At 39.1% G+C, this 23198-nt stretch overlaps 2 protein-coding genes across 3 annotated transcripts; both read right to left on the reverse strand.

Moving 5' to 3' along the window:
- Positions 1-270: 270 nt before the first annotated feature.
- On the reverse strand, positions 271-5354 carry LOC149026213 (ATP-dependent zinc metalloprotease FTSH 2, chloroplastic). 2 transcript variants are annotated; one of them, XM_089146468.1, is made up of 5 exons: positions 5258-5354; positions 3617-4869; positions 3223-3536; positions 1003-1243; positions 271-820 (listed from the first exon to the last, which is right to left on the reverse strand). In XM_089146468.1, exons 2-5 carry the CDS (start codon positions 4793-4795, stop codon positions 479-481), a joined length of 2076 nt encoding a protein of 691 aa, XP_089002594.1. In that variant the 5' UTR covers positions 4796-4869; positions 5258-5354; the 3' UTR covers positions 271-478. The 2 variants fall into 2 exon arrangements, with proteins under 2 accessions (XP_089002594.1, XP_089002595.1); XM_089146469.1 differs by having other exon boundaries at positions 3617-4846; positions 5258-5344.
- Positions 5355-5463: 109 nt separating this feature from the next.
- Positions 5464-22780, reverse strand: LOC149026214 (P-loop containing nucleoside triphosphate hydrolases superfamily protein). The gene is made up of 19 exons (XM_089146473.1): positions 22630-22780; positions 22242-22418; positions 21986-22132; positions 21733-21823; positions 21486-21604; positions 17341-17531; positions 16988-17198; positions 16538-16778; positions 15825-16297; positions 13827-13926; positions 13305-13504; positions 12769-13131; positions 11976-12047; positions 11645-11863; positions 9395-9634; positions 7830-8039; positions 7297-7566; positions 6998-7201; positions 5464-6435 (listed from the first exon to the last, which is right to left on the reverse strand). The coding sequence occupies exons 2-19, from the start codon at positions 22377-22379 to the stop codon at positions 6268-6270; spliced, it is 3657 nt and encodes a 1218-aa protein (XP_089002599.1). The 5' UTR covers positions 22380-22418; positions 22630-22780; the 3' UTR covers positions 5464-6267.
- Between the last annotated feature and the right edge of the window lie 418 nt (positions 22781-23198).

Below are 23198 nucleotides of genomic sequence, written 5' to 3' on the forward strand. Positions count from 1 at the left end.
AAACAAAAAAGTTAGAAGGTCATTTTAGACATTTTAATTTTAAAATCAAACTTTTAATCTCATCATTTTATTTGACATAAAAAATGCACTGTTTTCTAAAACTAACACCTTATAATTATGATGTCAAAGTTCAAATCCCCCAGAACTATTTGGCGAAGCCTTTGAAAAGATCTTGAAGATCCGGACTCATGTAGCATGACTTGATTTAATTTACTCTGTTTTGACTTTGGGTTGGAACTCATCTCACTAAAAATCAGCTAGGCAGTTCAGTATAAAGAAGAGACGAGAATAAATCAGTAGATGAGGTATCTGAGGTCACAGTTCATACAATAAAATCAAAACAAAAACTTAAGCACAAGTTCAAACTTTTGTTGAACCTTTTGCAATTAAAAATGTGATCAAACCTTCGCCAGCCAAAGATTATACAGATTATACATTATATGGAGAGATGTAATGGCATTTACATAACTAATTATACTTATACGGTAACAGGAATGGGAACTGCAGTAGGGACCCTATTTTCGGCAGGAATTTCTATAAACTCAGAAAGAATTGCACGGAATTCGTCCCCGCTCATTGTTTCCTTCTCAAGGAGGACCTCTACAATCTTGTCCATGGCCTCACGGTTGTTCCGTATGTGATCCAAAGCAATCTCATATGCACTGTCCGATAATTGCTTGACAGCAGCATCAATGTCTTCAGCAAGTTTCTCAGACATTGAATTCCTTGCCATCATTCTCATTATAACATCTCCACTTTGTCCTGATGAGTCCATTAGTGACCAAGGCCCAATTTCAGACATCCCAAATGTGGTTACCATCTGCAAATAAAACCAACATCCAAGTCAAGTGAAAGAGTACAAACCAACAGGAAATGGAAAAGATCTATATACATATATATATATAGCTAGAGGAGCTCGCTGGCAAGCAGCAATTGATTGTATTTGCAACCTCAGAAAAGTGTAGATCATCAACAAACACAAAGCACAAGTTGTTCATTAACCTGTTTGGCCAAACCAGTAATCTGCTGCAAGTCTCCCGTTGCACCTGTGGTCACCTCAGGCTCACCAAAGATCACTTCCTCAGCAGCCCTCCCACCAAGCCCACCCACAATTCTTGCAAATAATTGCTGCTTGGAGATCAGGGTTGGATCGTCTGCAGGGATGAACCATGTAAGACCTCGTGCTTGGCCACGCGGAATTAATGTGACCTTTTGAACAGGATCATGTCCAGGCGTCAAAGTCCTACAGAAATCACCCAAAAAAGGGACTTGAAACATTTGATTTAGAAAGTACAAGTTCTTATCTAAATAGAGACCCAGCTACAACAACAAATAATTTAAACTTATATGAACCTGAAGGAGAAGCACAATTCATCATCCATGAAGCAACTTCAAGTTCAATTGAGCTTTATAAGCAAATTTTCACCCTTAGGAAGAGACCTTAACCTTCACACCCAATTTAATGACCATAACTCAATGGCAATTATGGATGAAAATTACTTATAGAATGTGAATCATATAATCCATACATGCATAGGTACTTTTCTGCCTGCCCAAGGGAGCATCACCAATCACATAACAAGTGGTCTCCAGGTTACTGAAACACGTGCAAATGGGGGGAATGTAGGAGACCTAACCACAAAAGGACTACAATTTTGCACTAGGTCCTCAGGAATGATACAAGAGCCCAACCAAAGCATAAAAATGTAGGATACCTTAATCCGAACTTTTGTTTAGAGAACCACCAGAGGAGGTGAAAACATGCAGTTCACTTCAAGGGTATGGTAAAGTAGCTTCCCACCAATATGTTGACGTATAGACTATCATGACTGGCTTTGCCTTGTGAGACAGTAATCTGTCTAGAGAACTTTTTAATACAATTTGCATGAAATGGCATCACCAATCCCCTAGGCTTTTCTTTTTTTTTTTTGTGTGTGTGTGACAGATAGATAGGCAAACAAGCATGGAGATCAAGTAAACCTTCAGTTATTGAAAGATGTAACGAAAAAAAGATGAATGACTGAATCCGTAACCAGCTCCCTCCTGATGCCACACTACAATTGTTAACTAATGACACTAACTCCATATAAGCAAGCACATAATGCTTCTATGCTAACTCCCATCCCCGCCTCTTATCTTGGGCTTTCTTGTCCAATAATCTCAGAAGTAAAATACAAAGAGGATTAGATATTAATAAATAAATCTTATTCCTTACCCCAAAAAAAAGCACATAATTCTTTGTCTCTTCTCGTTTCTACTTTTATTTCATTTCACTCTTTATTCTTTAATGTTATTCCATTAATATAATCTTTTGACTCCTATTCATTAGACTTAGTTGCCACACCTGCTGCATCTTTGTAAAGCCATGTAAAGACTAGACAAGATTTGTCTCCTTAGTCCCCATAAAGCCAGTATATGCTTTACTTTCCTACCACCCCCATTTGAAACCCTGAAAGTGAGTAGAGAAAGAGATAATGGAATTTGTTTTCCCTCTTTTGGAGCAATTGGACGAACAAACTGAAGTACATAGATAGATTAATGCAGCATCATTTACAACAGAAAGACATTTCTCATCTAATGACTCGAAGTCACCCTAGATACTCATAAATCAGATATTTAGATAATTTGCAGGTCATAATCATGACCTGACAAATTCACTGTCTAACAAACTTCACAAATTGAAGGTTAACTGAACATGAAATTCATGCTAGAACCACCATCAGAATTGAGTGCTATAGCAACTTGCCCAACAACAAAGAGATCTAGGTTGTCATTTATTGTGATTCTATACGTGAGTTACTAGTCACGATGAATAAAATTCCAATCTTAAAAATAAAAAGCAAAAATAACATCCTAATCGTATGGAAGTGCTAAAATTATAATCCATGGCATAGGAAATGGAATCCATTCGAAGTGAACATGGTAGTATTTCTGACCCTCCCAATTACAGCGGTCATAATCAGTGAACAATGATACTAAATGATTCCAGAAAAAAAGTAACCGGCTGTAACCATTGCACAAGGCTCCTGCATTTAGCAGGATCTGTGAAGGGTCAAATGTACACAGCCTTACCCCTGTTGCTAGAGAGGCAGTTTGCTGGAGTTGAACTGGTGACTATATGCTCAGCAATTGAGCAATTGACCAACATGTCAAGGACAACCTTAAATTCAATAAGATAGTAAAAATAATAATCATGACAGCAGAATGCTGACCACTTCTTACCCACAAATTGCATGGCCAACTTCATGGTAGGCCACCAAACTTTTGCTCTTCCCATCTGTCATAACTGTTCCCTCCATTCCAGCCACAATCCTATCAATAGAGTCATCGACCTCTTTAGATGATATCACACTCTTTCCCCGACGGCCGGCTAATATGGCAGCCTCATTTAAGAGGTTTGCAAGATCTGCTCCACTAAAACCAGGTGTTCTCATGGCTATGACATCAAGAGAAATATCCCCATCAAACTTCTTATTGCTGGCATGCACCTTCAATATTTCTGTCCGTCCGCGAACATCTGGAACATCAACAGTCACCTATCACAGAGACAAACAGAATTCTGAGTGCTTCCACTATAAATAGAATAAAAGGGCAGAGAAAATTTATGCATGTTCACCTGTCTATCAAAGCGGCCTGGCCTCAGTAATGCAGAGTCAAGAATGTCAGCACGGTTAGTTGCCGCAATCACAATGACACCAGTGTTGCCCTCAAAACCATCCATTTCAGTCAAAAGCTGATTAAGAGTCTGCTCCCTTTCATCATTACCACCCCCGATTCCAGTTCCTCTTTGCCTACCAACTGCATCAATTTCATCCACAAAGACAATGCAAGGAGCATTCTCCTTGGCCTTTTTGAAGAGATCACGTACTCGAGAAGCACCAACACCAACAAACATCTCAACAAATTCAGACCCCGAAATGGAAAAGAAAGGGACACCTGCTTCACCAGCAATAGCTTTGGCAAGCAAAGTCTTTCCAGTTCCTGGAGGGCCAATAAGAAGAACACCTTTTGGAATGCGTGCACCAATAGCAGTGAACCTCTCTGGCTTCTTCAGAAACTCCACTACTTCCATAAAATCTTGCTTCGCTTCATCTACTCCAGCAACATCATCGAATGTCACACCAGTATTGGGTTCCATTTGAAACTTAGCTTTAGATTGGCCAAAGGCAAGAGGGAAGCCAGGGCCTCCAGGCCCGCCCATTCCTCCAGATGAACGCCTTGACAGAAGGAACAAACCTCCAATAAGGATAAGCGGGAAAGCCAAATTCCCAATCAAGTTGAACAAAAGGGAACCAGAATCTTCCTGAGCATTATGTGCAGCAAAATCAATATTTTTCTCCCTAAATTTCTGAAGTAGCTCCTGGCTGAGTCCAGGAAGCTGCACTCTCACCCGCTGCACACGGTTACCCAACTCAGGCGAAACAGCTTCCACAATAGCAATGGTACCATTCTCAAAAAGATCTACTTTCTTTACCCTATCCTTGTCTAGATACTCCAAGAATCTCGAGTAAGACATCCGTGAGGAAGATACACCTTGGTCGTCTGCATAAGCATTCTTAGCAGCCAACAAAGAAGTTAAACCCAATCCAGCATTCCCAAGCAAAACTTTAAGAAAGCCTCTCCTTCCTTCAATTTGCCTCTGATCCAAAGATGATCTTACCAGGATCAACCTGGATCCCTTTACCAAGGAGGAGACGCCAGACATGGGAGACAAACCCCTTCCATTGATCATTTTGGTCAGAGTGCTTCCATTAGATAAACCACTGGCGACAATGCAAGCTGACAACGCAGCCATTGAGTTGTATACCCCGGAAGTTTGTAACCCACGATTCCGCGACGGTAAAGACTAAACAAACAAAACCAAGGTTCCTGTTAAGAGGTCCAACAATTGAACTTTCTATAAGTAACAAAGGGGAAAAACTGAACCATAAAGAAATGAAAATTTATTAGTAGACAAGTAATAGGGTGGGTATCAAATTGGGCTAAAAACTCAAATGTTCTAGTAAACAAAAGATTAATTCGTTTGTTGCGCTTCAAACCACTATTGACCAACACAGACTAGGGTTTCTTAAAACTCGAGTTCCTTCGTTTGAAATCATACACTATAACTAAGGTGGCTCGAGGCTAAAAACAGTTCAGTCCAGCTTCACTTACACGAGTGTACATCTAGAGAAGCAAAGTAAACAAATCGTTGGAGTTCTACACATATAACATCCAGAACGTAAAAAGAAACATCGAGAGCTAAAGAACTACGTACCTTCTTGGAGGGTGAGAGCGAAACGTGGTATTCTCCTCGCGGGAGCAAATTGGAGTTGGTCGTTTAGATTTAGCAGAGCAGGATGTACTCTTAAAAGTCTAACGAGAAAGCGGCTGTGGTTAGGAAGTTGCACACGTGTCTACTGGTTAATGGTTGTTCGGATAAATGTCTCTAGGCCCGGGAGCTCTATTTACTTGGGTGGATGGTTCGAGATATTTGTGATCGAAATAAAATCTTAATCACTCATTTCGCTATTAAACTTTACCCAAAAAAATACCGACTCAAAATAATGCAAAACAAATTGTCGAAGTCTAGCCTCCTCTTAGTTTATAACTTTTAGCTTCTCTCTCTCTCTCTTATCTCTGATTCACCTCTTTTAAATTACAGGAAATAGATACCCTATTGAAAAGTTAATTCTGTAGAATTAGTACAATATTTTCTTTATAATGAAATAAATAAATAAATAAAGAGACCTATAACGAAACCAGCATACACTGGCAGTACGTACGTTACAAAGATTTGAATTGTCAGTGTATAATGGATTAACTTTCCTTCTTCACACGGTTCATAGTACAAAATTAATGGCACATAAATAAATCGGCCACTGAACCAAAACCCTCCTTCCCAATACATGGAAGGCCTCCACTAACTGTTAATACAATATGGTTGCTTCATTTTGAATCCTCCGGCTTGACGCCGATGCCGGGGATAGGAATGAAATGTTTAGGTTAAATATTTTCCCTGGATATCATCAACATGGACATCATGATCCATAAACCCAGAGCAACATTGGCTGGGAACATTGTCAGGTCGATGGCATCAACCAACATCAACTAATATAAGTCACCAATTGATTAGTTACCGACGATGAACTTCAGTGTTGCTGCTTCCCCACAGGCTTGTATGTCAGATAACCTGATAGAAAAATGAAACCTTGATTTGCACCCGGAAGGGGAAACAAGCAAATGTAGGCCTCTACTCTGCAACCACTTATCAGGGGTTAAATCATATCAGATTTCCGCATTTCTCCCAACTCTCCTCTTCTTTTGTTTTCCTTCCTCCCGATACCTTTCTCGCCGTTCTTCTCTTTGTCGCTTCCTTGACACCTCCTCATTTTTTGCCTTCTCAGCTTCATATGCCTTCCTCTTTTCCTCTTCCTTCAGCTTTCGTTTTTTCATCTGCGTGCAGGCACAACTCAATATATTAAAACAGGAACTTCAAACCCGAATATAAACACTAATATGTGATTGTGAAACCTGACAAAAGTGGTTTTACCACTGGTATATTCCAGATAGAAACAAAAGAAACAACAAAAAAAAGGGCAACGGTGGGGCCAACCAGCTGGGGAAAAAAGCCTAGCAGGAATGCTAACCAAAAAAAAAAAAGCAAATACGATACCTCAGACTGAATGCAGGACACACTACAAAGACATTCTACCTTGTGTGTTTTTTTCCGTCCTAATTTTCTTCTTCCTTTTTTTCAGGGACCGAGGATCAAAAATAGAAAGCTCACTCAGTAGGAATGAAGTATCACATTCACAACCCCACTCCCCCCAGGAAGGGGGACAAAAAAAAGCAAAACCTAGAACCCGGCTTTAATGATGGTTTATATCCAATGAGAGAAAGCAATTGAGGAGGTTAGAGTTGGACTGGGTCCATCCCATACACCTCTCTAGGACACTTTAATACCGAAGCTCAAAGCCATGCAGAGTGAGGTTGGACTGAGTCCAAAAGCCTTTACCTTTTCATTTTTGAATAGCTGAAGATGTTGTACAAGAGCATGTACTTTGCGCTCGTGTGGTTCCATAACCACTGCACGTCGGCTTTCAAGAAGTGGTCGCTTCCTACTAGACATATTCTTCGGCTTTGAAGCAAATGGGAGAGCCGCTTGCAGAGACTTTGGGATCACCAACGGGTTGAACTTCCTTTGCTTGCGTTCAATTGGCTGTTCATCAAGGAGGAAATGGAATATCAGAAAGACTGTAGGAAAATAAAAAATTGGAAGGACAACCTCAACTGCATCTAATATTAAAGATTCACCTTGTACAATGAATCCTTGTTGACAGGAACAGGAAGACTTTGTTCTTTCCTCAGCTCAGCAACTGTTTTCATGCCTCTCCAGACCTGATCACGGGACTGCAGAGCATTTGTCAACGGGTTGAAGAAGCGGGGAACCTCAACTTGAGTCCATGCACGCAAGAAAACAATATCACTCATCAGAATTCTGTCCTCAAAAGTGCATCTTGCAATTCCTTCTCTGGGTTGCCCTCCCTTGTTTTTGGGTTTGTTTCCAATCTCTTCTTTTGCAACCTGCCAATGAAGATTCAATTAACTATCAAACAGAACTATCCCCACTAAGATGAGACTATTTATTGATTCCTTATCAGCCAGTGTCTGCCTATAGCAATACATGGTGAAATGTTTTTCAGAACCTTTTTAAAAGGAAATTTTGATTTTTAAATGCCAGACCAACCAATTATCATAACAAAAGCACCAAAACAGTGACGCCTATATTGTATCATCTACCAGGAACCACAAACACAGGACCAGATTTATTGTACTGCGTAAATTACCTTCTTAACCTGTCCTCGTATTCCACTCACAGTTCTAATAGCTGCACCTTCAAACCTTGCCACTTCAAGATCTGATGTGAACATGTCCCTGATAAGTGCCGTCTTTTTGAAAATCTTGCAGGGGTAGCCAACAAGCTTAATTTTCTTTGCTATCCGTGTTGCATGGTTGAATTCTAGAACAACTGCAGTCGCCGTAATTCTAAATGATGCCTGCCAGACCAAATGAAAGCCATTTAACAACTAAAACGCACAAACAATAGATATGGAAATAACATTTATTAGACCACTCAGACTTACTCCAAATCAATTAGACTTCATAAATTATCCTAATTCAAACAGCCACAGTACAGATGTTGCAGTCCGTATTCTTGTCGTAAGAGCTGCTCAGGGTGTGATCACCTAATGAGAAAGATACAAGTGCCTTTGTGACCCCTCCCCCGGTTGACAAGGTAAAACTCTACTTAGTTACTAGAGGAACCTGGGACCTTCAAGGTGGGAGGAGTGACAGATGCAGTTAGGATGATTGTGTGTTTCTAGGCCCAATTGAAGAGGTAAATTTATGCCTGCTCTGTTGCCTACCATACAAGTGGGTTAAAAAAGCACCATTAGGGATGGGAATTTCTAATTTATTGGATTCGCGAAACTGCAACAAGTAATGGCTATTGCTCAAATCAATTTCAAGAAGACAAACCTTAAGGGTTTGTTGCTATGATAAGGCACTCGAGCATTGGTTTCACATTTAAACCACCGGATCCAGAAGGCCAGGTCAGCAAATGAATTGGCAGATTTTCCAGCTAAGCAAGGTGTTGTTAGGCCAAGAAGGTATGAGTTAAGAGATTATCTGCTGTCTCTGATTGGGAATTTTACAGGGATCCTTGAATGACTCTTTGTTTTGGTTGTGGCTGTCTTTGATGAATAATGCAGAATCAATCTCCAATGGATGAAACTAGCAAAATATGATTTGTGAACTGATCGAATATTGAAACAACCAATTATTAAAAACTTTATCATCTAACAAACTAGGCCTCTCAACTAGGACTTGACAAGCATCTTACCTAACATCTTAAAGGCTCCTCTGCATCTGAAAATAATAAACAAATCAATGCCAATACCAATGACAATATTTTCAAGAGTTTCAGCTTATCCAGCACAAATCAGCACCAACCAAAACCTCTCAGTGTCTGCCCAAGACAGCCTGGCCTTTTTCACTAATTGATCTGCCTTTTTGATTGAGCCTTAATGGGAGAAACACTTGAGATAGCCATGGTGACCTTTTTAAGGATTATCGAGTGTGGAACCCCATTACTGAAAAAGGCTTTTGCTGAGGCTGGTACACAACACTTAGTTCTTCAATCTAAACCAAGCAACATACACTTGCCCATTCTTATCATACGGTTGATAAAAGAAAAGGGGGTATTTTATTCTCTTTGCTGATAGCCTGATACTAATCAAAGATTTGCAGTAAGAAATATTATATGTAAAGTGCTTAAACTCAAGGTTGTGAAAATGCCTATGATAAGTAGATCAATGAAACAACAACAAAACCAACAAGGAAAACATAATACCTGATTGTTTGACAAATTCTGGACAGCAACCACTCCAGTGTTGGGAGGTGCAAGAGGACCCCAAAACATTGCAAGGCAGTGCATGTGTTCAGGAGTATACTTGAGCATACGATGTCGCCCATTTCGGTCCTCAATAGCATAAACAGGTACCGTCTGGAAGCGCCTCCAACCAATTGAGACAATGATTGGGTCTCTAGTTTTCAATAACTTCCTGTGCCATCTATGCCGCTTTAGCCTAACCTGGAAGCAGAGAACACAAACCACCTTAATAAAATTACAAATGAAACGGTGTCCAGTAGTATCACAAAGTTAACTGGAGCGAAAGCAGAGTATCAAAGGCTAAATGTATTATCATAAAGCCACTGAAAAATATGGAAGAAGCCAAAGAACCAAAATATCTACCAACATTGTGCTAAAATCAGTAGGATACGGTGGTATACTATTCCAGAATCTAAAAAATTTAACTAGGAACAAAAGCCATTGTCAACTAGCTCTGGTTGATTGATATTTAACCAAAACATGAATAAAACCATCAAGCCAACCCACCCAAAAGGAAAAAGAAAACCCTCTCTTGCACTAGATAATTATGCACACTGAAAAACAGCACTATCTCATGCACAATATACATGTTTCATCTCACATTTAACCTCACCCCACCCCCACACAAAAAATAATAATAAAGGCCTACCTACCCCCAATGCATAATGTACATGCTCCTTACCACATTAAACCTCTCTGTTTCTCTTCCCAACTGACACTGCCCAATACCCCCTACCCTATCTCCACTCCCACCAAAGGAAAGGGGAAAAAGAAAAAAAAAGAACAAACTTTCTAAGAGAGAGACTGTGAGAATGAGTGAGTGTGAGAGAGAGAGAGAGACCTGCACTCCCCTACACTGAAAAAATGGGACAAGCATCTATTCCTTCACTTTAAGCATGGCTGAAGGGAAGCGTAGTACAAAGTGGAAGCTACCACTTTTGCTTCTTGCACCTCTTCTAAGCTAAATCATTGTCTTGTTCCACATAGATACTTCTCACACCTTGCTTCCATCCATTTCACTCTGGTATTATCTCCTTTTTCCCTAGAACTGTGTAATGTCAATGCACATATCTGATTTTCAATTTCACAAATAATGGCAGCAAACTTGTCCACGGTGGGGAAGCTATTAATTCTTGCTTCTTGTGTTTTAAGTATTTCATTAGGCATCATTGCAAAACTGTGTCACCTGGCATTCATGTCTGGCACTTTACTCTTTAAGAATAGTAAATTCAATTATTACAGCCGTTGGCCACGCCCTTTAGAGTAAATCAACAAAGACAAGGCTTCTGTTGTGCCCCAGCAAGAAAAAGCCTACCACTATATAAACGGGCTAACGCCCCTTTCTTAGGGGAGGGCAAGCAACGGCTAGTGAAGGGCTTTCCCAACTTGGTCAATCTTTGCTCGAGCTCTTAAACCTTTCAGACCCTCTCCTAACGAGTCGAGCTGCTTCACTCCTCTTGTTTTCAGCCCTCCCTAAATGAGTTGCTAACACACATCCGTTTTCTTGCTGGCGCTATTATAGGGGGAGGGAGGGACCTCCTACTACTTTCTTTCTGAAGGAAGGGTGACTCCGCACCCAAGGAGATCGACACCAAGCACCATTTACTAGTAAGGGGAAAGCCCCAACTCTAAACCTTTGTTGGGCGCTAAAAACCTTTAGTTTTCTTCGCTACATTTCACAGATTTGACTAAACCCCTGAATTAACTTCACCTTCAGTTTTATGGAGAGACTAGAAGGCCTAACCTATAATATGATTCAAGGCATGACTGCAAGAAACTTGTGGACTTTCTAGCTTAGGGATCATATATTGATCCAATGAGTACAATGCAACTGCAATCAGAATTCAAGGTAGCTACAGTCTGACGCCTACAATTTCAGGGTTCAATAGCTGACTGGCCTGTAGACCTATAACCCTGACCACAATGGTTGTTTCTTTAGAACTTAAGGAAACAGGGTTAGATGCAGCAAGGTAGTAATTATTTTTAAAGAAACTATAATTGGAATAACCAAGGAGTTTAAGAAGTCATATCTGTCTTTATAATTTCTCCAGCATTTTGGCATTTTACACCACCAATGCATAATAAATAAATAAAATTAAAAAAAAAATTTGGGGGGGGGGGGGGGGTATACATAGAGCAAATAGCATTCAATTTTATCATTTCTGATTTGAATTTTTCCATTAACAAGCACGGTAGTTGCAAGAAACGAACCTGCATGTATCCAACATTTTCCTCCCCAAGACCAACGCCTCCGACCAGAATAGGATGACAGGGATCAAAATGCTCAACCATCTCAAAAGGAACATTGTGTATCTCCAACCTAAGGTAAGTTCCAGTTCTGAAACCCTCAATCTCTAATCTAGCATCCTCATCAAGATCATTAAGTTCGGCTATATTGATCTGTTTCCGGAGTTCAGCCTCTTCCTTCAACTAAAAAAACAAATGATTGATCTTTATAAGCATCTCGAACTCAAGAAAGAAAGAAAAATAGAAACAGGAAAAGGAAAAAAAGTACGAAGTTGAAACAAAGAAGCTAGTATACTTCGTCAAAGTATCCACCATCATTTGCTTCACCTCTGTGGAGCTTAGAGCCATCCTTTTCATCATATGTAGACTCACATTAAGGTAGAACAAGCTTTCAAAAAAGGTTTCAAGACCATGATTGTCAAGGCGACAAGGCAGGGCAAGGCAATAAAGGGCAATGAAAACCAAGGCATCGCGTAGGCGACACCAATTTGCCTTGACCCAACCATGATTAAAACTACAATCACAAACTAACAAATACCCTGAGACCATGGTGGCCCTTGTGAATCCAAAACGCAGAAAATGGTTAAACACCATAAACTAACAAGCTCAGCCACCAGAATCAGACCCCGTAGAAGAATTGTTCAAATTTTAAAATCGATGGAGTTCGGACTTCTAATTTTGTTGTCCTCATAATGAGCTGAATTATAAGGCCAAAAGTGGAGGCCTAAAGGGTGTGCCAAAAAATATATATTATATATACACACACACATAATCAGTAGTTCGATCCATGTATTGCAGATGGTCATAGTTTAGTCATAATAGAGTACTATTTTGGTCAGTCATGGTACCTCCTCTTCTTATCTAATGCAATATACTGAAATCAGCAATCAGTAAGCCTTTTTCAACTCCCTATTATCAGAAAATAGTTCAGATCTGGGACAGTAGAGCAACTAATATGATATTATGATGTTTAAATCCTAAACTAGAATCTAGGGTGGCTAACTCCATCAATAATACATTGGAAACTAGGTCGGCTGCATGAATAAAATTTTGGAAGCATTATTAAAATACAAAATAAAAGAGAAAACTGTTAAGGGAAAAGGATATTGAGCGTCAAATTTTGCACGAAGTGCAAGCCTTTTAAGCCTCCTTTCCTCATCTGCAAGATCATCACTATTTTGGCTTCTAGAACCTTCATTGTCTGCCTGATGGCCTTCATACTTCTCCCCTGTTTCTAAATCTTCAAAGTCAGCATACACATCATCATCATCCTCGTTGTCAGCACCTGAGGCTTGACCTCTGCTAGCAGCCTTTGACCAATCACCGGTGACAAAACGATCACGAATACTTTCAATAACTTCTTCATTTTTCCAGTTTTGGAGTTTTCCATGACTTGAAAATTTGGAACAGTCCTCTCCATTGGCGTCATAACTGTCCAAACCTTCGCTTTTCTGTGGTTCATACAAGAGAAAAAATATGCAGAAGACATAAATTTTGCTGCATAAAATCCAATACATGAACTAACTCTATGAAAGCAAAAAGGATTAATCAATATTCGATAAGATTGAACGGTGAAAGATCAACAAAGAAGACATTCAAACAATGAGTGGCCTTTGAAAAGTACCTTGTTAAGTTCACCCTTTGGCCGGAAGAAGTCATCATCCTCACTTTCTTCATCTTCACTACTAGCCTCCTTTTCATGAATAGATGATGATGACTTGCATGTAGACTTCCCATAAACAAGTTGCATGAGATTGGTACTCTGTCCCCTGGCAGCTCTTTCTTTCAAAGATTCTCTCCACTTTGAAGCATTTCCTGCCTCTTCTACAAGGACAACGAGAAAATAAATAGGAAAAAACAATGATACTTTTCGGGAGGTGGGGGAAAAAAGAAATATGACATATAAACACATGACATGACACACTAGAAGTGAAACAATTTTCAAAGACACAGAGACAAGGGTACTTTTCTTCATTACAAGTGGCAATATCCAGTTCCAACTTTTTCCGATTCTATTGTCAAAATCATGAAGCATATAATCCATAAGCAACTATTTGAGTCGTAACTTATGGTTGGAAAGGAGTATGACTGTTTCTCAACACCCATACAAGAGTATTGACATGTAATCAACCAAATGAAATACTACCTTCAGTTTGGTGGTCCTCATCTTCGGCAGAATCTGAACTAGCAGATGACTTGCTATCCGTATCATCTTCCTCATCATCATCCTCCTCCTCGTCAAAATCCTATCATTAAGGGACCATTACGACCATAATAAGATTCCACAACAAGAAAACTACTACATAATAAACCTTGTTTTTTATTGGGAAAATATACATCATGCCAAGTGTTAACCTTTTAGAACACAAATAATAATTGACCATATATATAGAAGTTAGCTAGAAACTTCCTTTTAAGGTGAGTGCGGCTGTAGTTTCATTAAGAATGTAGTCACATCCCTAAAATCGGAAATTTTTACTAGAAAATGGCAAGTATAGTAATTAACAGGAGTTCATACACAACAAAATTTCATAATTTAAAAACAGTAACTAGATATTACGATACTTATTTTAAATGGTAAACTAGCAATGTGTTACCTTTATCAAGAAATTGTGTGGCATTTCATTTAATTGTATGATATGCATTCACTTGTTTCTAAAGGAATGAGAAGATCCAGAGTGTGATGCAGATTAATCACCAAATTACGTTTATTTCCTTACAAATAAATCTAGGGTTGTGTTCTACACACGTTAGGCCTTTGATCCCATGGTTTTCAATGTCATAGACACTCTTCAGAACCTCAACAATGGGCGAACCAGTGTTCATTTTAAGTTTTTGTGAAATATTCTCCTCCTGGCTATGAGAATATTTTCTTTTAAGTTGTAACCGACTTTCTTTCAAGTCTAGCACAATGCCCTAGTCAGTTTAAGCTAGCTAATAGATTAAGAATTGGACTAGGCCTTCTCCTTTTAGTATAGAAGTCTAGATTTGTGATGCAGAGCTGAAGACTGCTAGGGGGGAAAAGGCCCAATGGGTCAAGAAAGGTATGACCGAAATCAGCCCATGGCTTTCATGGGCTAAGAATATTTAGGTAGGTTCAAGCCAGCCTACATCTTATGATCTTCATGGGCTAGACCTAAGCCCAAGTCTAGCCTTAAGAAATTCATCAAAGTCGAAAAAAGGGGCTGCAATTTGAAAATAAGGAACTCGTTGTCAAAAGAAGCTTGTCTTTGTCAAGAGTTAAGTGGTAGTTGATAAGTGGTGGTTGATAAGTGGATGTTGGCTAGTGGTTGGATGGTGCACTTAATGTTTATGCCTTTACAATAGCTATATAAAGGGACTTATGTAAGAGGTTGGATCACTCGCTCATCAATTGAAATCAAAGTTGCTTTTCTAGCCCTTCTTCTCTATGGAAAAACCTTGTCTCTAATCAAGGTGGGTTGGTGTTCAATCCAATCAATCCACCTTGCGGTGTGAAGCCCAGGTATTACTTTCTTGCTATTATTGTTTTGTCAATTCCCCCATATTGTCCCCTCTTCTTCTATTACAAGCATATTTTAGTGACCATTTTCTATTTCAGTAACCATTCAGATCTGCCATCCACTTGACATCAGATCTCAGGGATCTTTTCTTATTTCATAACAGTAAGCTATGCTTCAGCCTAACTCAATTAAACCAGAAACTCCTCCTGATAAGACCCTGAATAACTCCTCTGAAGCCTCTGGCAACTCTAGTAGTTTCCCTAAGAATTTCAGCAACAAGCTCATGCCTCAACGCTGCAACCTCACACACTCTCACCCACGAAATTGGTAAAACAGTAATGGAGTAGCCACTAATTAACAAACAAATGCAATTGAATTCATTAACGAACTGAGAACTCCCTTACAAACACCACGACGGTGCCCACTGCTACCTATCCAGTGAACCCCAGTGGTGCAGAATCATGCATGCTGCATAGACAGGGTATTCATAAATTATAAAAGAAATACTATAATTCACAACTAATACCGAACGGAATCCAAAGAAGAATGACTCTTCTCTTTTTGTCTTTTCCTTTTTTTTTTTTTTTTTTTTTTTTTTTTTGGGGGGGGGGGGGGAGGGATTGGGGATTGTAACCAACACAAACATCACATCTGAAGAATACCTTCAGATTGGCATCATGAAAATCATGAACTGAGACAGCTTTTCTCCTTAGCCTTCCATTGTAAAACTCAACTTTTTCTTCAAAACCACAACTTGGAGAAGATTGCAGCTCTTTATCTCCACCTTCTTCCGAATCATCACCACCTTCTTCATCAGAATCACTGTCCCCATTTTCTACAACTTCATGTTTTTCCGCTGTTTTATATTGCTCTGAAAACTCAGAATTACTGTCAGAATCAATTGGTTCATCTTCCCCTTGTTTAACTTTCTCAGAAGAAAATGGGCCATCCATATGCGCCATATCCTCAATGCCATCTTTGGAATAAGATGTTCTTGCATCACTCTTATCTTCTGCTGAAACAGCGGGTTTCCTACCAAAAAGTGCAATGAAGCTTTTTTCTAATTTTTCGTCAACTGAATATTTTGTGTTCTGAAGTGACTTCACCAATTCTTCACCCACATCACGGTCTTTTCCTGAAATGGTCACAAAATAAGAACTTTAGCAAGCATGAGGAACCACAAGACGGGAACTTACTTTACAATCTCAAAAGCTTAGCTTCACCCCCCCCCAAAAAAAAGGCCGAATTTTGTCCAGATCAGACAACCGATCGAAAAAATCGAAGAAGGAAATGTTCAACAATGAGGAAAGCAAACAAATGGGTAACAGTTCAAGAAAGTGAAGTTCTCACACAGTTATATGGAAACAAGGGATACCTTGTCGTTCCATCCCCACATTCTCATCATCTACTTTAGAGAACTGGACCAGGTGGTCATTAATGTTTATGTAGACAGCATCCTTGTCATATAGAAGATCCCCAAGACCAGACATAGGGGCATAGAAAAGCTTCTCCTTGTCACGTAGTCCCTTCTTTTTAGCAGCAGATGGCAAAGGGCAAGGATCAGGTAGGACTGTCACACCAGCTAAATTGTAATCACCAACTCCAGAAACATGCACCTAGTTTACAAAATCCAAGTCATTTCCCCTCAAATATAGTTGTAATACAGTTTTCAGATGAACGAGAAAGCATACAGAATTCAAACAGTTTGGGCAAGGCTAGAGACTAACCCATGACCAAAGAACAGCCTAGTGAAAAACACACAAGAACAGCCAAAAGATTGAAAGGGGGATAGGCCATAGAGAGGAATGGGGGCAAAATGCTGTACCTTAGTGCCCTGCTTCATATTACAACCTCGCAAGTAACCATATAACGTGACATTCCTGTCACATTTTCTGTTCATCTGCACTCTTTCTGGAGGAGTAACATCCTCAAAACGATCTACCAACAAATAAGGATGTGAAGTTCTCCACGACAAAGGGCGAAATTTCATAACAGAGATAAATCTTGCAAGATTGAGAATTTCACGCTTTGGGTATCTGTTCATTCAGTTCAAGGATCATAATTAATAGGAGCATTGAATGTGGTTACCAGTTGAAATGATTGAGAAACCATCATATTCATCAATATTCATGTGCATATAAAACAAAGACACAATAATCTACTCATCAAAGAACTTACTTTCCATGTATGAGACCAGATAGATAAAATAGCTTTGCACCGTCGTATATTTCGGTCCAGAAACGATGCTTGAGACGTTGCTTAGTCTTTTTCAGTTTCTTTACATCCTTGAACTTATCAAGATGTGTAAGAACTCCCATAATCTTTGGAAACCCATGGACTTGCAAAATATTTAGAAACTCAAAAGTCTCCTGCAGAACACAACAGCCAATAACCAACAGTGAGATCTGGTGAACAGATAATGGTAGCTCATAAGACCATTTTTCAATGGACATGACAAGTTTTTAAGTGATTATTCAACAAACTCAATGCAAATATGAACTCACTGCCTCACAATGTAAACTGACACAAAACAGTTAAGTATTAACTAATTAAATTATCCAACCAATGAAGAAAAAGACATCTATGAAGGCCCCCAAAAAAAATCCCCACCCACACACACACACAAAAGCAAGAAATCCCATCCATAAACACCCATGCATTTGAGAATCCCTAACTACAATGCCAAAACGATGAATGTCCGGCACCAAATTGGCCCCTTTGAAATCAACTTAGGATTGATAAATATGAGCTTTGGGCCTTTGTTCAGCAGCTTTATGTGCTCATAGCATATTCTATGAGCCCATCAGTTTCAGTGTTTCGGCCAAGTACAAATAGATTTCTAATTTATTGGTTCAATTATGTAAATTCTGCCCAACTTATGTTTTAAGAGCATAACAGTCTTCTCTTATATTTTATTTAATTGTAAAAGTCTAAGTCAGTCTAGGATATGATAAGAGTCCTTTTTAATTTAGTTATAAGAGTCCTACTTGAATTTGGATAAGTATGTTGAGTACAACTAGGAGGGTCAGTCTTAAGGCTAAAAATAGAAGGCAAGTGCCAGTAACAGAACTCAGATAACAAATTCGAGAACACAATCAATAAATAATAACGAGTGTGTTGCTGTCTAAGAGCAAGGTGTTAGTAGAGCTTCTTATCAGTGGTGAGGGACCTCCATGTGATCGAGCAAGCAACCTAGGGTTTTTTATTTGAAGGATTCCCCTTCGGCAGTGCTTGCAGTCTGGCTCCATTATTCCATCTCCATTGCAGACTATTACCAAACTTGCGTTACAGCCTTGCAGGTAAGTAACAAGTCCGCACTTGATTCCATTCACCTTCCATACTTAAGTTGTTGACTTTGCAAACCCTACCCCATTCATCTCTTCTTCTTTTCTCCATAAACCCTAGAACCCATAATTCCTTAATCCTCCATCACAATTCTACCCCATTGTAGAATCCTTAACAAACTACTACATTGATACTCGTGATGTAGCCTCAATAGAGTGAGGATCAAGAAACCAAGATCAAATAGATGAACAGTAGTCAAATTAGGGTTTACATAACCTTCGGGCAAGGGTTTGTAGGGCTTCTCGGATGGGGGTACCAAGTCTCTCTTAGGATTTAGGTCTAGGGTTTAAGAAATCTAATATGGATTGATCTTAATTTCAGATTTCAAATTAGGGATAGGGTTTGGAGGTTTTTGGGGATCAAAATTTTTAGGGTTTGGAGGGGGAAAACAGGGCTGGAATTGGGATCCAGGGGTGATGGAGTGAGACAAATATGGATTTAGAGGGTGGGAAATTCTGATGGAGGGTCTGCAAGATGTGGAAATTAGGGTACAGGGGAAAGAAAGAAGGCCGCAAGGTAAAAAAATAGTAGGTGGGGGGTGAGAGGGGGGAATCAATTTAGGCTTGATACTTACCAAGTCTCAAAGCCTGCAATGGGGGATGGTGATGTGTAGGCAAACGAAGAATGCCGCCGCAGAAGAATTCCTTCTAGTTGAAAGCCTATCAGCTCACTAGAATCCTTGATCTCTGCCACACAACTCTCTTCAATAATTTTATTCATCACGCTGTCTTGGTTACAAGCATAGGCTGTATATTTATAGGCTTTATTACCAACTCCTAACAGGACTTGCCGCCAAAAATAGAATCTAAATAGGACTACTATCTTAGACTCTCTTAGGTACAGTTTAAATTTATGCTCAAGTATTTGACATGGTTTCAGATTCTAATTAAAATAAACTCATTTTAACATAAATTCATAAAAAGATCAAGGGCTGTTTATGATTTATCACCACAAACTGCTAATTTTTGTATATGCGGGTAATATTAATGAGAATAACTAGTAAAGTAGAAGTAAAATGGTAAGATTACCAAAAATTAGAATAAAACCTAGTTTTTCTTACTCTCTAACCTCCACATTGCTCTCATCTCCACATTAACGATACTTTAGGGATATCAAAACTAGTTCAAACCAATAAAACGAGCAAAAAACAAAACTAAAGTTGATATTATTTTACAAGGTAAAACCAAACCAACTCAAAATTAAACTGATGCTACGTAATATATTATTCACCAAACCTATTTCTTGGTATATAACATATTATGTCTAGTAGTAGCCAAACAGAATTGTTCATCACTTGTAACCTATTATCATAATTGATTGTTCATTAATAGTCACAAACATAAATTATGCCAAAGAGAACCTTAAATAGGACTTTTAATTATCTCTGTTGGATCCACCAGGATCTATATGGCTCCTATAATAATTAAATCATAGTTATGAATATAATCACGGAAGCATAGAAATAAATATCTGTAGTGCGTTCTCATTATAGATCCTCCTTTTTCTCTCCTTGAATCTTCCGTAGCCTTTCACTCTTTGGAATCCTTCGTTTGAGTGCATGTGGAAACAACCTCAAACCCAAATGTATTGTGTGACGGCTACGGGGACCCAAGAGGTTATTTATAATATAAAACTCTAACCTTTAACCACTCCCACAATAGTAAAGGTCAGTAATACCCCTGAATGAATATGGGCCCAAATAAAGGGACCAGTGTTAGTTAAGCCCACAAAACCCAACAATCTCAACCTAGACGGACGTAGATAATAATTAAAAACATATTTTGATCCCTAACAAACTCCTAATTATAATAATACCCATCTGGGCTCAAGTACTACTGCCATATTTACCAAACTACCCCTGGTTTTGAACTCTGCTTCTTATGCTGATGGGCAGCAATAGCATCCCAGGCTGTGGACCTTCTTCGAGCCTTGGAAATCTTCTTGGGGTGGTCTCTTTGACTTGCATCAACTCGATTCTAGTTGCAGCACTATTCATCCCTCCAAAACCTAATTCGTTGCTACCCGACTCCCAAACCCTAGTCTTAAAACCCTAAACCCTACATCTTTAGAACCCTAACTCTAAAACTATAAACCCTATTCCTAGATCCTCAAACCCTAATCTTAAAATCCTAGTTCTGGAACTATAAATGCTAACCCTAGATTTTCAGAACCCTAACTTCACAACTACCAGACCTCCATCCTAGGCCCTTAAAACTTTAACCCTATCTCTGTAACCCTAAACCTGATCCCTTTACAACCAATGCAAAAGCTCTTAAAACCCTAACAAACCCCATTCCGAGGGCCTTAATACCTAATCCTAATTACAGCAATCAAAGGGAAAACAGTCTAGCATTCAGATATCTGAAATATCCAGAAATAGGGATCCTAATCCAGCATTTCAAACATGAATTTAAACACAAACCCGAATTTTCAGATTTCAGAAGTTCAGGTCAGCAATTTGTTTTGCCAACAAGTCAGCAACAGAGAATATATTTGGAACATCCGTTCAGCTTTATAAATCAGAAAAGAAGGCTTAGTATGAGAGTTCAATTTCCACGTCAGAATTCTGTTTAGGCCTAAACAACAGCTTGGTTCAATCATCCCTACTTTATTCACTAATAATCATCTAACGATCTTAGAAGAACTAGCCCTCATTCACTTGATGCTACATCACAATGAGAATGAAGTTTTAAGTCAATAGAAGAATATAATGCAGGGTTGCACTTAAAAAAGGGAGTCAAACAAGACTTCATCCAAGAAAATAAGATTCAGGACTTGGTTATTCTTGGAGGAATGAAAAAGAGGAAGGCAGGAAGAAGGAGATCACAGAACGGCAATTGAGAACTCAAGCTAATGTCATTGAAAATCCATGGCCTCATAAATGTTTAAGCATAACTCAGCAACGAAACCAAGAATTAAAACAAAAAATTGTCGCCCTTGAATACAATTACTTACTAATCTCCCTGCAGTAGACTTACCATTTCAAACCCATAACTGCCATCAATCAGTAGAAGAGCAAGATCAGCAACTTTGGCTGCATCAATCATGCCATTAATATCATTTGGGCACTCAACAAATTGTAGCCGTCTTTGCTTCCCTAATCCAAACATTCATGCACGTTATAATTAGGAGCAAAATACGAGCATCATTCGATATGGCAGACGCAATATTTACATCTAAAGGGCAGCTAACAAGCAAAGTACATGAAAAAAATAAAGTTCTTACCTGAAACAATAGTAATTGGGCCTCGAACTTCTGGTAAGTTCTGCTTCGTATAATACTTAACAAGGGATTTTATGACAAGAGACTTTCCAACCTGAGAAAAACACAAGCAACATGCTATCCAATAAAAATTTCATACACAACCAAATCAGAGGTGCAGACTTTCAGTTAGCTATTAGTCGCCAAAACTGAAAAAATACTTAATTGGCCACTCAAAAGCTACTGATCAAATTCCAACTCGCTCAATAATGCCTACCTGAGGAGGTCCATGCACCACCACGACAAATGGAGCTGGTTCTCCAGTTGAACGATCAACTATAGGAATGTGAAGCTTGCGCTGCTCTTTCTCTGTAGCTCGTGATTGTAAACGCTTCGCCTTCACCGTTGAATTAAAAGCGAATGCCTGTAATGGAAACAAATAAACGTACAAAACCATCATAAAAGCCAAGGCTGAATCGCTCTACATTTGGGGTCGTTGGGGGAGGATGATAATTGTCGGATAAGATATGAACCTTGGGATTATGTTTCTTCTCTTCCGAACCGGCGCCTTTCTTCTTATCAGATTTCTTCTTTCTCTTTGCAGATGGACCTGCTAGACGAGTCCGATGGGCCTTGTGAAGCTGGCCTAGATTACCAGAATCAACCACCATTCTCGCCTAAACTTAAAACCAACCAGAATCTACAAATATCTGTACATACGCACAAATAAGTGATTCATAAAACAATTCAGAAATCAAAATTTAACTTTTTGAGGTTTTCTAGGTTGAATTTCTGCAGTTTTACGCGGTGCCCATGCATGGAAGACTCGCAAAATACTGGGGCAGAGAGGAAAACGTAAGTGAAGTAGCCTTATCAAAGAACGGCGACAGATATGCAGAGGCTTAAAGAGAATGAAGTTACCTGGGTTGCAGGATTGTAAGCTACCGACGCCTTGTCACCCTAAAACTCGATCACTCTGCGTCGACCTGTGCAAGTCTGCGACGAGTGAGGAAAACCCTACTGGAAAGATTTTCTTTTTCTTTTTTTTTTTTTTTTTTTTTTTGGTTAAACCCTACTGGAAAGAGTATAGGGAGCAAGACGAGAGCAGCGAGCACGGTTGTTTTCTAGGTTTTTCCGAAAGAACATCTAATTTTACTAATATACCCTCATTTACTGTATTTCTTTCACTTGGAGTTAAGGGTCTACCGCCCAATGTCAAACCGTGTGGCGACTTTTGGCGGGGTGTCCTGTGTCCATGAACATTCAACCGGTTTTGGAGGGTGTTTGGGTCATTTTGACTTGAATTTTGTTATTACAGTTACATAATCTAATTTGATGCTAATAAACCACTGGGAACATTATTTTAGCCTGAAACGTCACTTAATCCAAAGTTTCTAATTGATTAGCACATGTCCAACTTTATGCGGGCAAAGCTGAAAATTTGAAAAATTCATATAAACTAATGTAAACATGCAAAGAGAACACAAATA

Source organism: Hakea prostrata, chromosome 2 (assembly GCF_041222555.1).
Source record: "Hakea prostrata isolate BN-2017 chromosome 2, UWA_Hpros_2, whole genome shotgun sequence".
Taxonomy (NCBI): domain Eukaryota; kingdom Viridiplantae; phylum Streptophyta; class Magnoliopsida; order Proteales; family Proteaceae; genus Hakea; species Hakea prostrata.

Coding starts and splice junctions, on each gene's coding strand:
- LOC149026213 (XM_089146468.1), bottom strand. CDS start 4,795: ATGGCTGCGTTGTCAGCTTGCATTGTCGCCAGTGGTTTATCTAATGGA. Junction 3,537..3,616: donor CAGGCCGCTTTGATAGACAG/GTGAACATGCAT, acceptor TCTCTGTGATAG/GTGACTGTTGATGTTCCAGA. Junction 1,244..3,222: donor GTTGGCCATGCAATTTGTGG/GTAAGAAGTGGT, acceptor TGATTTCTGTAG/GACTTTGACGCCTGGACATG.
- LOC149026214 (XM_089146473.1), bottom strand. CDS start 22,379: ATGGTGGTTGATTCTGGTAATCTAGGCCAGCTTCACAAGGCCCATCGG. Junction 21,605..21,732: donor CCCAATTACTATTGTTTCAG/GTAAGAACTTTA, acceptor TGTTTGGATTAG/GGAAGCAAAGACGGCTACAA. Junction 12,048..12,768: donor AATATCCTTTTCCCTTAACA/GTTTTCTCTTTT, acceptor CCTTAATGTGAG/TCTACATATGATGAAAAGGA.